The 14256-nt window shown below is 42.2% G+C and overlaps 1 protein-coding gene across 5 annotated transcripts; it reads right to left on the bottom strand.

Moving 5' to 3' along the window:
- Window positions 1-703: 703 nt before the first annotated feature.
- Window positions 704-9059, bottom strand: NGDN (neuroguidin). 5 transcript variants are annotated; one of them, XM_001369351.5, is made up of 11 exons: window positions 8931-9059; window positions 7432-7491; window positions 5315-5386; window positions 4146-4283; window positions 3369-3453; window positions 3226-3278; window positions 2647-2770; window positions 2388-2556; window positions 1516-1672; window positions 1331-1388; window positions 704-869 (listed from the first exon to the last, which is right to left on the bottom strand). In XM_001369351.5, the coding sequence occupies exons 1-11, from the start codon at window positions 8964-8966 to the stop codon at window positions 850-852; spliced, it is 972 nt and encodes a 323-aa protein (XP_001369388.2). In that variant the 5' UTR covers window positions 8967-9059; the 3' UTR covers window positions 704-849. The 5 variants fall into 5 exon arrangements, with proteins under 5 accessions (XP_001369388.2, XP_056666053.1, XP_016283965.1 ...); XM_056810075.1 differs by lacking the exon at window positions 8931-9059 and adding an exon at window positions 8660-8868; XM_016428479.2 differs by lacking the exon at window positions 8931-9059 and adding an exon at window positions 8666-8868.
- Between the last annotated feature and the right edge of the window lie 5197 nt (window positions 9060-14256).

The following is a 14256-nucleotide window of genomic DNA, read 5'->3' as shown; positions in this document are numbered from 1 at the left end:
GCCAAGGAAGCAAATCACTGGTTATAACAGGGGTATGGAGATCTGCTGCTTCAATCGTTAACATACCATTTGAGAATCTCTCTTTACTCCATCATTATAGCAAGAAAAGCTTTCCAGGTCCACAAACTGAGCGAATAATTCCAGTCCCCTTTGATCATACCAAGATATAAAGAAATGAGAGAAATCCAAAATAGGAAAAAATGGGGAAATTCCCATTGCTAAAGTAGAAAAGCTTGTTTAGCTTTAATGAAGTCTTTTCATGAGCCACTACTGCCACCTGGTGGCTAACTAGACATATCACATAGGATTTCCCCAGTAAAACCTCTCAGGTAAATCAATCGTGTATTACTGAAAACATATAACAATAAGCCAAAACAGACCTAAGGAATCTCTTGAAGCAATGAATACTAAAGAAGACTCAGAAAAGTTGGTTGATGTCTCCAATTCTTTCCTCATTTTTTCTAGAGAAACGGAACTATTTTGTCTTGAAAATTCTCCCTTCTTCCATCCTTATTTCCCTGCTTCCGACTACCCTGGGAGATTTGATAGGAAATTAGTAATTTGTGAACAGACTGGATAATGATCATCCCCACAGCCAGAGGAGCCAAATGCAGCTAGTAAGACCCTGAGCAAAAAGAAGGGCCCCAACTTCAATCATTTCAATTAGAGACACACTACTCATACAATTCATATCAGAAAGGGATTTTCATTTTAAAAATTAATTTAATTTTATTAATAAGGATGGTTCTACAAATGTATTCAGAGCAGACAATCACTGAACATAAACAGAACCCCATGGAGCATAAGAGTTCCCGGGTGATATATGTATACGTAAACATAAAGAGAAAATCACCGCCGCCTCCGAAAACCTGAAAGGAAGGGAAACCGAGAGTGAGGCAAAAGATAGGGGGAAAGCTAAAGAAACAAGACTAAATAAAGCTTAGATAGAAGGGATCAAAATAGACCACTGGGAGTCAGTGCTGTTTATGTTCTTCTAGAACACAAGAGTAGGAGAAGGAGACCAAGGTGAAGGGAAATAAAGGCTCCTTTTCCTTTGGGAAGAACTAAAAAAGAGTCTTGCCCAATGGAATAGAGAACTAACACAGCAATTGTAGTCTCTCAGAGAGAAGTGACCAAAAGCTCTCTTTGCAAGTGAGGTTGACCATCAGCTTGAGAAACAGGAATAACCTACCCCACCCAAAGGAGATTACTGCCCAGGAAAGGATAATCCAGAGATCAGTGGAAACCATGACAGTAACTCCTAAAAACTCTGGCAACCTCTGCCCACATTTCCCATTCAGACCTACCTCAGACATAATCACATACTAACCTTTTTTCTTCCTACCCTTCTTAAGCATCTTCTTTCGCTTCTTAATGGGATTTTGGTCCTAAAGATAGATTTTAAGTGAGAGAAAAAGATGAGCTCCTCCAGCTGAGAAAAAGTGTATTCCTACCTCAGAGGGTCATGCCACAACAGCAAGGAATGTTCCCCACTCACCACTTGCCAACTCTCACCTCATCAAGATGTGGGGTTCCTCCTGTCAAGGCACTGATGTCACTGAAGTGTGTGAGGGAATGAAGTTGGGAACTCATAGCATTTGCTCGTCTGCGTCGTCCTTTTTCCCTCTTGCTGACACTCAAACGCACCATCATGCTCTCTTCATACTTGATCCTGCCAGAGAGACATATCATAAGCCAAATACAATGTAGTCAAGTCAGTTCCATGGTGTACCCCAGAAGCAAAAAACAGAGGGTCACATTTTCCTATAGTTATCTCTTAACTAAACATTTCCTCAGAATTTCTAGAGTAAGTCAGTCAATAAATAACAAGTACCAGGTCTTTGAACCTCTAGAGATAAACCAATAGTCTACTAGAATGGCTGTTAGAAGAATCTGCAAGACAGCCTTTCTTTTCCATTTTTATCATCACTGAAATTTGTTTTGCCCTTTAAGCAATCAATTAGTCCAGCAGCATTTTATAAAGCACTTTCAATATGCCAGGTCATCAGGCAGATGAATCAACCTATATCCAAGGCTTACTCAATTAGATCTATTTCCGTTCTCTAAATTTATCAAGTTGTCTCTAAACTACTACTCTTTGCTATTAACATGGAAAGCCCCAGTAGTAGGTAGATCAGAGATTCTCCCTCCTCCTCCCACCATAGTCGACAATCTCCTCCAGTATGTTGCTTCTAAAATCCCCATAAGATCCCTCACTACTGTGCTGAGCCTTTATATCCCTCACTCTCTGAAACTGCTATCTCAGGTCTTTCTCCTACCCTCTAACAAATACTATTTTTCTTCTGATCATATTAACTGTCTTCATCCAATGTCCCAATGTAGCCCAACACAGAGCAAACATATTTCTCTAGTGACATGACACAGACCTGTGCTGATCCTCCTGGCTCTGGCGAGTGGCATGTGGATGCCGGGAATCCCGGATCTCTTCAGGGGCATCCGAGTACTGTTCTTTGAGCTCACGGATAACTGAGCTACTCAAGGCTCTCTTCTTGGCTCGTTCCAGAAGTTTCTTTTCACGCTCAGCTTCTGTTTCATCTGTAGAATAAAACAAGCAATCATTACCATAGAATGGAGAAAGAAAGATAAAACCAGCAGTCAAACAGAAAAGGCAATAGTAAAGTATACCATAATGTACTGGAACCAAACGTGGTGGGATGTATTTCCTGGGTGCTCCTTTTGTGGCCTTCTTTCCTGAAGTCCCAGATTGCCCTTCCTCAGTTTCTTCATCATCCTCATCCTCAGAACTCAACTACACAAGGAACATATAAAGAGGTGTCAAACATGTGCTCAAGGCAGCTTCCCAACACTTCCCAGGGTGGCCTGAACTAGACTAAAATATAATTAGGTAACATTTAACAAAACAAATAAAAATATTATTGAACCTAGATAATATTAATATATAGTTTTCAAAGTCAATATGCATGTAGCCTATAAAAATCCTTTTGTGTTTCTATTTGAGTTTTACATCACTGTTCTAAAACAACTTAGGAACAATATTGAGATAACAGAATATAAAGTATGCCCCAAAATAACAGACCCCACACAACAATTCAGGGTTCCTGAAGGAAGAGCAGGTGAAAACAGAGAGAAGAAATGAAGCCTGAGAAGTCCATGGTCTTAAATAACAAGTTAAGGGAGAACAATAATAAGGGGCTTCCAAAAGACCAAGAAACTCCTGGAGCTCGGAGTTTGCAGTTTTTTTACCTTGCTTATCATATTGCTAGGATGAGGTTTAAATCGGAGTGGGTCATTTTCACCTGAAATGAGAATCCCCAATAAGGAAATGTTAGTTACCAAGTAAATTACTAGCTAAAGGACAACAAGGCTCCCCCTTGTCCTTCACTTACTGAGACTGCCTGTCACTGCTGTTCTCACCAATTTGTCTATTTGATACTTGAGTTTTTGATCCAAAGGACGCAGTTTCTCTAAAACCTACAAAAAAAAAATCACAGAATCACAGATTTGGAGCTAGAAGAATCTCAGAGACAATTTAGTCCAATACTCTCATTTTAGAAATGAGGAAACCAAGACTGGGAAGTGAACTGACGTGGGTCACACTAGCTATGAGAGAAGCAAGATTTACACTCAGGTCCTGGGACTATAGATCTAATGCTCTTTCTACTTTGCCATGTTGCAACCAGATTAAGCATCAAAAAGTGGGGTAAATGAACAGAACTGTACTCTTCTTCAGAGATGAAGTTCAGTGGGGTCTGGAGTCAGGAAGACCCAAGTTCAAATCCAGTCCCAGACACTTCTAGCTGTGTGACTTTAGGCAGGTCACTTAACTTCTGTATGCTTAGAAGATAGCTAGGTAGCTCAGGGGATAGAGTGTGGGGTCTGGGTCAGGAAGGCCTGAATTCAAATCTAGTCTCATGTTTGTAATAACTGGGTGATCCTGGGCAAGTCATTTAACTTCTGTCAGAAGAATCCCCAGGAGAAGGCAATGGCAAACCACTCCAACATCCTTGCTGAGAAAAGCAGATAGTATGGTCCATGGGGTTCCAAAGAGTTAGCCAAGACTGAATAGCATACTCCTTTTTGCTCCCTTTCCTGGGTATTGTTACCAGGCACAGAATAGCTGATGGCAGGACTGTCCTGCCACAAACCCTCTCATTGGTCCTTACTGTTCGAATCTCCACCAGTCTCAGGATTGCAGGATGTTCCTGAAGTGAACTTCCTGAAGCTTTGTCCAGTATGAGGTAGCTCAGGTCCATCAGGTACATGAGTAATAGCTGGTCTTTTACCTCCAAGAAGCTAAGGCCCTGAGTTGGGAAGAATGAGCACATTTCTGAATAAAAGAACATAAAGGGGAAAATAAGCTAGACTTGTTCCAAGTTGGGGTATCCCCCTAATCAGGACATATGAAGTTCATCATTAGCTTCATGGCCAAGAGATGACTATATCCAACCCAAAGTTGAGGATACATGGAATGGAATGGAAAAACCTACCACAGTGAGCCAGGACAGTGTAAGAGAAACAAAGCAAAATGGGGAAAATAAATGTAAACTCCAAAAACATGGTAGGGAATAGGGGAAGAAAAAAAATGAGACTAGACTAAGCTAGGATGAATTAGGAAGCACTAATAACAACAAGAATAAGGCAAATAAAGGCACTAACTGGGATCAGTCATTAACTAAAAAGGGTGAAGAAAAAGCTCACCATAAGCTGCTAGCAAGAAAACTAGGACTCCCCTAACCCACTAAGGTTATAATCTACCAACCTGAACAAGTCCTACTTGAGCCAGAAGCTTCTGACCCTCTCTTTAATTCCTGAAATATTTATTGCCCATTGTACCAATGCAGTACTTTTCATATGCTGCTCTGTACTGTAGCCATTTATGGATATCCTAGGCTCCAACTAAATGTAAAAACACTGGACTCCTGGGACAGTAGCCTTTATTACTGTATATCCCTTCACAGTCCCAAGCACAGTGCTTTGCATATATCAGGTATACAATAAATATCTGCTGAATATATAACATCAACAGCTAAAATTCACACCAGTAACTCAGTTTAAGAAATGTGAGAAAACAAACCAAGTCAAGGTAGCATGGTCTTAAGGACTATGGTCAGTACCATAAGTGAAAACTCAGCAAGCAAACTAGCCAGACACAGTGGGGTCATTCCATGCTCAAATAAGATTTCAGGCAGAGAGAAAAATAAGAAAAGACAGAAAAACAACTAAAAAAAGAAAGAACATGAAATGAAAGGAGAAAAGTCAATGAAGAAAGATCAGACTACTCCCAAAGAACACAGCAAACAGCAAACACCATGGCAAGGGGGTTCCATCTTACTTTGTCTGTAGGGTAGGCTCCAGCCTGCACCTTCTTTGTCAGAGCTTGAATTTGTGCTGTTACAGCCACCACCTGTAAAAGGACCAAAGTAAATAGGGAAAAATACTAACAAGTAGCTTTAGGATTGCTAAAAGGGGCACTTTTTTTTTTAAAACTCTTACATTCCATCTTGGAATCAATATTGTGTATTGGTTCCAAGGCAGAAGAGTGATAAGGGCTAGGCAGTGGAGGTTAAGTGACTTACCCAGGGTTATACAACTAGGATGTGTCTGAGGTCAAATTTGAACCCAGGACCTCCCATCTCTAGGCCTGGCTTTCAATCCACTGAGCCACCCAGTTGCCGCCAAAAGGGGCACTTTCTGAAACACTATAATAGGGCCAACTTTATTTGGTTTTGGTTTTAGTTATCTCTGGTCAACTCCTGCAAAGGAGATGCCACCACACAAAACCCTGGAAGTCCACCATTTCAGTTACCATACAACATGAATTCCTCCACTGCAACCAGCAGCCTGCCAGCTTCTGTCTTAGTAATGATTTCATAATAGATGGGCAAGAACTAGGCAAACAGGATTAAGAGGCTTGCTCAGGGTCACACAGCTGGGAAGTCTCTAAGGCTAGGTCTGAACCAAGATTGTCCGGATACTAGGTCTGGTACTCTATCCACTGTGCTACCTAGTTGCCCCCTACTTTCTCTTTTTTAGGTTTTTTTTTGAGGGAGGAGGCTGCAGAGTGCCTAGATGAGGATTAGAAAGGGGAAGAAAGAGCACATATATATATATATATGGAGTCAGCAAATGTTCCCTTATATCAGTGGTTTTAATCATTGATGGTAGGTTTGAAATATATTCCCCAAGAATATAAGGGCCTTATTGTGTATATATATATATATATATATATATATATATATATATATATATATATATATATATATATTTTTTTTTTTTATTTTTTAAACCCTTACCTTCTGTCTTAGAGCCAATAGGCAGAAGAGTGGTAAGGGCTAGGCAATGGGGTTAAGTGACTTGCCCAGGGTCACACAGCTGGGAAGTGTCTGAGTCCAGATTTGAACCCAGGACCTCCCATCTTTAGGCCTGACTCTCAATCCACTGAGCCATCCAGCTGCCCCCTATTGTATATATTTCTTGATCCCTAACATCCCAGGGAAAAGACAATCCCAGAAGAGTGAAAAGGGGTAGAAATTTTTTTCAGTTTTTTAAGAAAAATTTTAGTTTTAGAAAAAAAATCTATAGTTAAAATCAGACCATAGGTGCCATGGAAACAGCACAAATTCACATAGTACTTTGTAATCTACAAAGCAGTGTTCAGTATTTAGGACAGTTGCCTAGAACATGGTAGACACAGCCTCCTGCTAATTTGAATCTCACAGTTCACCCATGAGGTAGGTAGGATAATAATTTTAATTTCTATCTCATGGATGAAGAAATAGTCTCTAAGGGATGAAATGAACAGCAAACACTCAGATCTGAAATGAGTCCTTTGAATCTAAATTCAGGATTACTAGCACGGAAAAGAACACTAGAGGGTTCAGTTAAACAATAAATGTAATAAAAGAACACTGGACTAGGATGAGGAAATGAGATTATGCAAGATTGTTTTTATATATAGTGAAGGAAATGGACATCACTTCTAAGGCCCTGTTCAGCTCTAAAATTTCGTTTCCATGAGCACAACATCAAACCTAGCCATGTATTCATTAAGCCAATCCAGTTTCTTAAATGCATATCTAACCACATGATACCCCCATTCAATCAACTCTAGTGGCCTCTCAAAATAAAAATATAAACTCCTCTTGTAGTTTTTAAATTGCTATAAAACTTTGCCCCCACTTATCTTTCCAATCTCACTGGTTATTTCCCCTCCCACACTCTGTAATCCAAACAGTCTTCCCTCTGTTCCTCAGAGACATTCAATCTCTCATCACCATGCCTCTGCACTGGTCTTTCTCATGCCTGGAATGTACTCTTTTAGTTCTGACTCAGCTCTAGCATTGTCTTCTGTATGAAAAAGTCAGTCCTGGGACAGGGAATAACACTACACATTGAAGTGAGAGATGACTCTTGTGCTAAGTTTTTGTGCCAAGTTGTAATATTGCTCACCTGCTCCTGGAGGTTGTTCAAAAGAGACAGTGCAAGTGGCAGGTCTGACTCTAGCACCTCCTATATGGGGGGGGTTGAGAGAAAAAAATGTATATCAAACCAAAATATACTAAAACATCTTTCTTCTCTCACCTAAAGACAAGTTATCACATAAGTTTCACTTGTGAGCTCTATGCCTGCATAGTGTCAACTTCTAAGGTATTCTGATGAACATGGAGCTTCACCCTCAAGCTCCAAATCCTGTGACCTACATAACATAGGGTTTGGGAGTGTCACCAAAAACTGGGAAAGCTCCTGCTCCTTTCTTCTAACCAGAATATGTTGCAAAGCTGTGAAGCTAACAAAAGTCCCTTTCAGGATGGTTGAGTCCCAGTTTTTTTTTTTTAAACCCTTACCTTCCATCTTGGAGTCAATACTGTGTATTGGTTCCAAGGCAGAAGAGTGGTAAGGGCTGGGCAATGGGGGTCAAGTGACTTGCCCAGGGTCACATAGCTGGGAAATGTCTGAGGCCACATTTGAACCTAGGGCCTCCCATCTCTAGGCCTGGCTCTCAATCCACTGAGCCACCCAGCTGCCCCCCCCCCCAGTCCCAGTTTTAAAGGTACTAACTTCCTCCTTCCCTCTCCATTTACCCCCTTACCAGGTGACTACAAATGGATTTATTTATAGGTGTCTCTCTTCCACCCAAAAACTCAAGAACCCCCTAAGAAAACCATTTCGGCTAGACACTTTATACTCTGGACGAGAAGAGGGTTGGAGTAGGCGTCATTTTAGATTAGATTGAAGAGGGTGGGGTTATTTCTTGGCCCAAGATCAGCTGGAAGGGCAGACCGGGCACTTAGATCAGACTTGGTGGACATTTTAGACTAAATGGGTGAGAGGAGTCCTTGGGGAGGCAGAGAAACACTTGGACAAGGCTTGGGGTTTTAGGAGTACTTTGGCCTATGGACCAGGATCAGTTAGGGGGTTAAGAGGGCACTTGGACCAGGCCTGGAGAAGTGAGGGGACTTTAGAGTGAGTTGGGGAGGGGGGAAGTCCTTGGGCAAAGATCAGCTGGGGTCCAGAGAGGCAGCTAACCTAGGTTTGGGGGAGAAAAGGACCCCTGAACCATGCTCCCCTCCCTTCCGCCCGCCAGTTCCAGGCGTATTCCAAGCCGGGAGTCCTACTCTATCGTAAAGGGCCTTCCCTCGACTTCGCCAGCTGTCATCACTTAGAGAATACCCCTCACCCCTACCCTTCCCTCTCCACAAAGCCTTGCTTCTCGATTCCTCTCGTTAATCGAAGCCCGTACTCCCCAGGAGAAGAGATCTCTAGCAAGGGCCCCCATCTATCCTAGAGCTAGGGGCTGGGCCCCGACAGTTTCCTAGAGTTGTAGCGCTCCCCCTTCTGCCGCGAGGGTCTGTTTCGCTAGGACGTCATCCCAGTTCATAGCCCGGTATCTGGAAAAAGGCTCGCGCCCTTGCAGAGGAACAAAGCGGAAGAACCCACGCGACACTCACCGGCGCCGCCATCTTGAGAGCGTCGCTTCCCTTCATCCCCTCCCCAAGCCCAATTAGACCATACCTCTGCACAGCTGATTTCCGCCCAGAATAGGCGGAGAGAATAGAAAACCAATCAATAGTGGCCTTGCTAAATATAAACCAATAAGACTATGAGATGATGCCGCGCCCCGAAGAAAAGGTTATGAATCCAGCCAATGGAATGAAGAAATGGGCGATGCACGCAGAGTCAGGAGGGAGAATTATGATCATGAAAGTCCCGGTTGAAGAAAAGAGAACAACCAATAGATAATGAAGAGAAGGAGAAATGAAATCTAGAATAACCAATGAGAATCGTAGAAACGGGTGATTGACGGGCGAGTGAACTGTCTGGGAAATAGAGGAGCCCAATGAGAAAGGAAAAAAAACTACTGAACTACGGGACCCAGAAAGCTTTTCACTGCCATCGAAATTGAGTATTGTGCTAGATTATCTCGCCATTGGGTGTCGCTGTCGCGGCCTGGGTGGTATGCGCACATTCTGCTTTTCGGTCTCACATCCTCTCAGAGGTGCAAGAGGCGCAGCTGACAGGCTTTGTTGACTGAACGAGGGGCGACCCAAAGACAGCCCGTACTCTCTGCTAGGACCGTCGTTATGTCAGGAGGAAAGCAGAGCAGGGAAGACCCTAGGCGAGCCTGGGGGAGGGCAGGGTCCTAGGAACTGAGGATTCAAAGACACGGATGAAAGAACAGTCCCTCTTCACAGAAACTTCTATTTTACTGGGTAGCTAGGGGGTACAGTCTTGGATTTGGGGTCTGGAAGTCCCAAATTCAAATCCAGCCAAAGACAATAAATGTGTTACCCTAGCAAGTCTATGTCTTCCATTTGCAAAATGTGCAGAATAATAGCATCTCCCCACCCCCAATGTAATGAGGATTATATTGGATCAAATTTCAGAAGCAATTAGAGTGCATAGTAGACCTTTAATAAATGCTTGTTTTTTTCCTTCTATTAAGTAGGAGGAAATCCAAGATTTCTTACCAAATGGGAAAGGAAATTGAAATGTAGAGAGGATAGTGATGTTGAGGGAGCTACAGAAATGCAGAGGAAAAGTTGCCATTGTCTTAAGTGCCAGGGTTACATGCATGGCTTTAGTACTAGCTGCTGGGGACAGAATGAAAGTTGAATTTACTTAGCCCAAACCATATATGAGGTGGGCCTGCTTTTGAGAAGGCAGCAAAGTAGGTAAGTGATAAATTTGATTTGAGAGAATCTTGGTGTGCTGTTTTCTAGGATACACTGCCATCAGCAATTTCTCTGATTACCAATTAATTCAGCAAGCATTATTTAGGTAGAGTACAATACCTACTCTGAGCTAAATATTAGCGTTTACTTCCATCTACTGTTTCTCTGCTGAATTGCAACTGTTAAGCATTCACTTCTCCAGGTAGTGTTTAGCTTTTTTGTGAGTTAGTCCATACCTCAGACTCTTCTATAGCCACTCCACACAAGCACAACAGATATTCCTCATTTCAAATCTGTTTTTGACCACTTTGCTTCCCCTTTAATTTTTGGAAGTACCAATGATATCACCAGGGGGGTTATTTGACTTGCACATGAATTGGATTTAGGTAAGGCAGAGTTACACAAAATCATCAGCCTCAATCTTCAGTCATTGGAATCCAGGGGCATTAGCCCAGGATGCAGTGAATGGCCTTGGTGTCTTCTGTGAGTGAGCAAACTCAAAATGTTCCACAGCACTTGCTTCAGCTACCTTCATGGCCATTGGAACAAATTGTTTTCATCCATCCATCTATTCCACAGAGGGAAGTTTTCACATGCCTAGGGTAGGCATCCCCCTAAACTCACTGAAAGGTTTGAGATCCATCAGTTTTCCTCAACCTGGTTTATCCATTTGCTGAATCTGTGTTATTGGGGTGTGGACACTGCACATGCCACTGGTGAGAGTTGTGTAAAAGGTGGACATTACAAAAGAAAGGCCTAGTCCTTACTGAACACCCTATGCACTGTTTCACCCACCCACCAATAGTACTTGTTCTGGGATTCTGATATTTGGGGTGATGGCAAGAAAATTCATGCCAACTATCTTCATGGAGTTTACATCACTGCATGACCTCTTAATTTTTCACATATGATGACTTGAAGAATGAGATAGATCTAGCAACATTTGACTTACACGCCTATACCTTCATAGAAGTCAGCACTTTCCTTGCCTAAATATTCCATCCAAAATGCCTGGTTATATTGCTCAGAAACTTTGCCGTTACCCAGAGAAGGGAGGCAGGACAAAGAATCACCCACTTGGGAGTTTTGCTTGGCTGCTCCTCCTGCCCCTCCTCCAGCTTAAGCAGGCCTAGAACTTGCACTGAATTTAGAAGGCACAGATAGTACTTAATAGCACCCTAGAAGCAAGTGAGCTTAGCACCTAGTTAGCCAGAGTAATTAGTTAAATGGGAAGCTACTGATGGCCTGATTCCTCTTTCCCCCTCCCTGACCCCACTTACCCTGCTCTTCCTACTCCTAGTGCAGCCTCCACTTGGCAGTGATTTGAGGTGTTGTCCCTTTCTCTTTCTTAAGAAGCGCATTGCCCAATGAGGGAAAACACACACACACACACAGAATAAAGAGGTGTTAAAAAGTAAAGTAATACTGATTTTTATTCTCATTGTTTGACTTTCCTGGTCCCCATTTCTGACTTCTGAGCATTATGTGTTTATTCATGGCCAGCAACAAAGGTCAAAACATCATCTGGTTGGGGTTTCCCAAAGAGGAATCCTGGAGTCTTCCATAGCTTGTTTAAGAATTTCCTGAAAGTCCATGGGAACCTGATCTTTAGCAAACAACTATAAAGTATGTTTTAGTTTGGGATTTTTTGTGCCAAAAAGTGAGAAGGAACATGGTACAGGGGAAAGCATGTGATGCATAAACAAAGGAGAGACCTGTGTTTGAATCTTATTACTGATACTTCATAGCTGTGTGGCCATGAGCAAGTCTATGCCTTCCTGAGTGTTGGTTTCCTTATCTATAAAATAGTGATAAAAGAAAAAGACCACTACCATCATAAGATTGTTGTGAGGCTCAAGGAAAATAGTGAATGTAAAGTGATATATTAGTGGTAGTCTCTTGGTGACCGAGAATGACAATTGTCTTTGTGCATTATCATCTATTGATGTACCCTCATGTGGCTTTGCAGTCCAAAGACTGAGGTGAAGAGTCTGTGGCACATGGGGCCTGGGACGCCAGTTGTTACGGGAGGTGCGGTTGTGGCCTGGTGTCGGCATTCACGCAGCAGCAAGACGTCGACGTCGCTCATCTTCAAAGGTGGTGGCGGCATGGTGAATGTGGGTTTGCCAACTGCTTCTGACAGAGGCAGAGAGTTCTAGTTGCTTTGGTGTCATGCCAGCCCACTTCAAGTTAGACTTTAGCTGATCCTTGAATCTTTTCTTTGGTCGGCCTTGTTTCCTGAGTCCAGCTGACAGTTCACCATAGAATACGTGTCTTGGTATTCACTGTGGGTCCATGCGGATGACGTGTCCAGACCATCGTAGCTGGGTTCTGAGGACCATGACTTCGATGCTGGTGGAGTTGGCTCTGTCGAGGACTTCCTGGTTGGTGATTTGGTCCTGCCATCGGATCCTCATGATTGACCGGAGAGAGCGTTGGTGGAATTGCTCCAGCTGTTTCATGTGCTTCCAGTACAGTGTCCATGTCTCACACCGTACAGGAGCAAGCTGAGGACCACTGCGTTATACACTTTGACAACAGAGAGACTCATCCTGGAAGCTCTCTTCACAGATGACTGTGCTCTCATGGCCCACCAAGAAAATCATCTCCAAACCATTGTGGACAGGTTCTCTACTGCAACAAAACTGTTTGGCCTGACTATCAGCCTCAGCAAAACAGAGGTGCTGTTCCAATCTGCACCAGGGAGGCCAACTAACCAGCCGTGCATAACTATCGACGGCACACAGCTTTCTAACGTCAACACTTTCAAGTACCTGGGCAGCACCATCACCAATGGCGGGTCCCTAGACCACGAGATTAATGCCAGGCACTCGGGCGGCTGTGCTCTAAAGTCCTCCAACACAGAGGTGTAAGCACTGCGACGAAGCTTAAAGTGATATATATGTATGTATATATGTATATATATATATATATATGTCAGATATTAATTGATCCTATTTCTCCTTGAAAGCAACTGTTCACCCTCTTAAGTACATTAATAATGACTTATTTTATTGGATTTGTCAGAATCTAAATAAATCAATATGCTGTACTTTGGACTTTAAAACCACAAAAATAATGGTTAGCCAATCAATCAACAAACATTTATTAAGCACCTAATATGTACCAGAAACTGTTTAAATTGATGGGAATACAAAGAAGGGGGGGGGGGGAACTAGTCCCTACTCTCAACAAACTGTTAGAAAAGTAACGTATAAACCATTAGGTACAAACAAGATACAGACAGAATAAATAAATAAATCTCAGAGGAAAGGCATCAGGATTAAGGAGGATTGGGAAAGACATCTTGTAGAAAGTAGTACTATATAGGAAGGTACTTGAAGGAAGCCAGGAAAGATAAGAGATAGAGATGAGGTGGGAGAGAGTTCCAAGCATGGGGGAACAATGTAAAAATTAAAAAAAAAAAAAGATAATGGCGAGCTACACAAAATAGATAGAAAATCTGTTCCAATATAGGTTCAAAACTTTTCAAAACTGTTCAACTCACCAATCAGGTTCAAATCAAAAGTATCCTCAGTGATGAAGTGAAGCTCAAATGTGAACTTCCCTTCAGGGCCAGGTACAAGGATGCTAAAGAGACTCATTATAAAATAAAATATTTATTGAAATATATAAGGATAAAGGATTTCTAATTCTAAGGGATTCTAAATCCACCCAAATAAACTCCCAGGTTCCATAAGGAACTGCTTCTCCTGTGTTTCACAGGCTACACTAATCCTCCCTGATCTGACTAACCCAAATTTATACTATCTAAATAAAAAACTACCCCTATTATCCTTATAAATCTTAACTTTGCCTTCAAACTATAAAATAGCAAAGGCTAGCTGGTTGAGTCTTAACAAATATCAAATTAGGACTCTGAGTCTATTAAGTCCAAACCAAAGACCAGGTTTTTCTTTGGTCTTCTCAGATATAAACCAATGTATAAAAACTGCAATTTAGATATTCAATAGTGTTTCCCAAGTTGGGAAAGGAAAACACTGAGCTCCTTCAGGTCCTTCCCTCAGACAGAGAGAGGCAAAGATGTTACCTCCTCCAGCCCTGAGAGAAAGTCTCTGAGTGTGTGTCTGCCAAGTACCCG

Source organism: Monodelphis domestica, chromosome 1 (genome assembly GCF_027887165.1).
Source record: "Monodelphis domestica isolate mMonDom1 chromosome 1, mMonDom1.pri, whole genome shotgun sequence".
Lineage (NCBI taxonomy): Eukaryota > Metazoa > Chordata > Mammalia > Didelphimorphia > Didelphidae > Monodelphis > Monodelphis domestica.
Note: the sequence above shows the minus strand (reverse complement) of the source record. Positions and strands in the feature narration are given on the sequence as shown.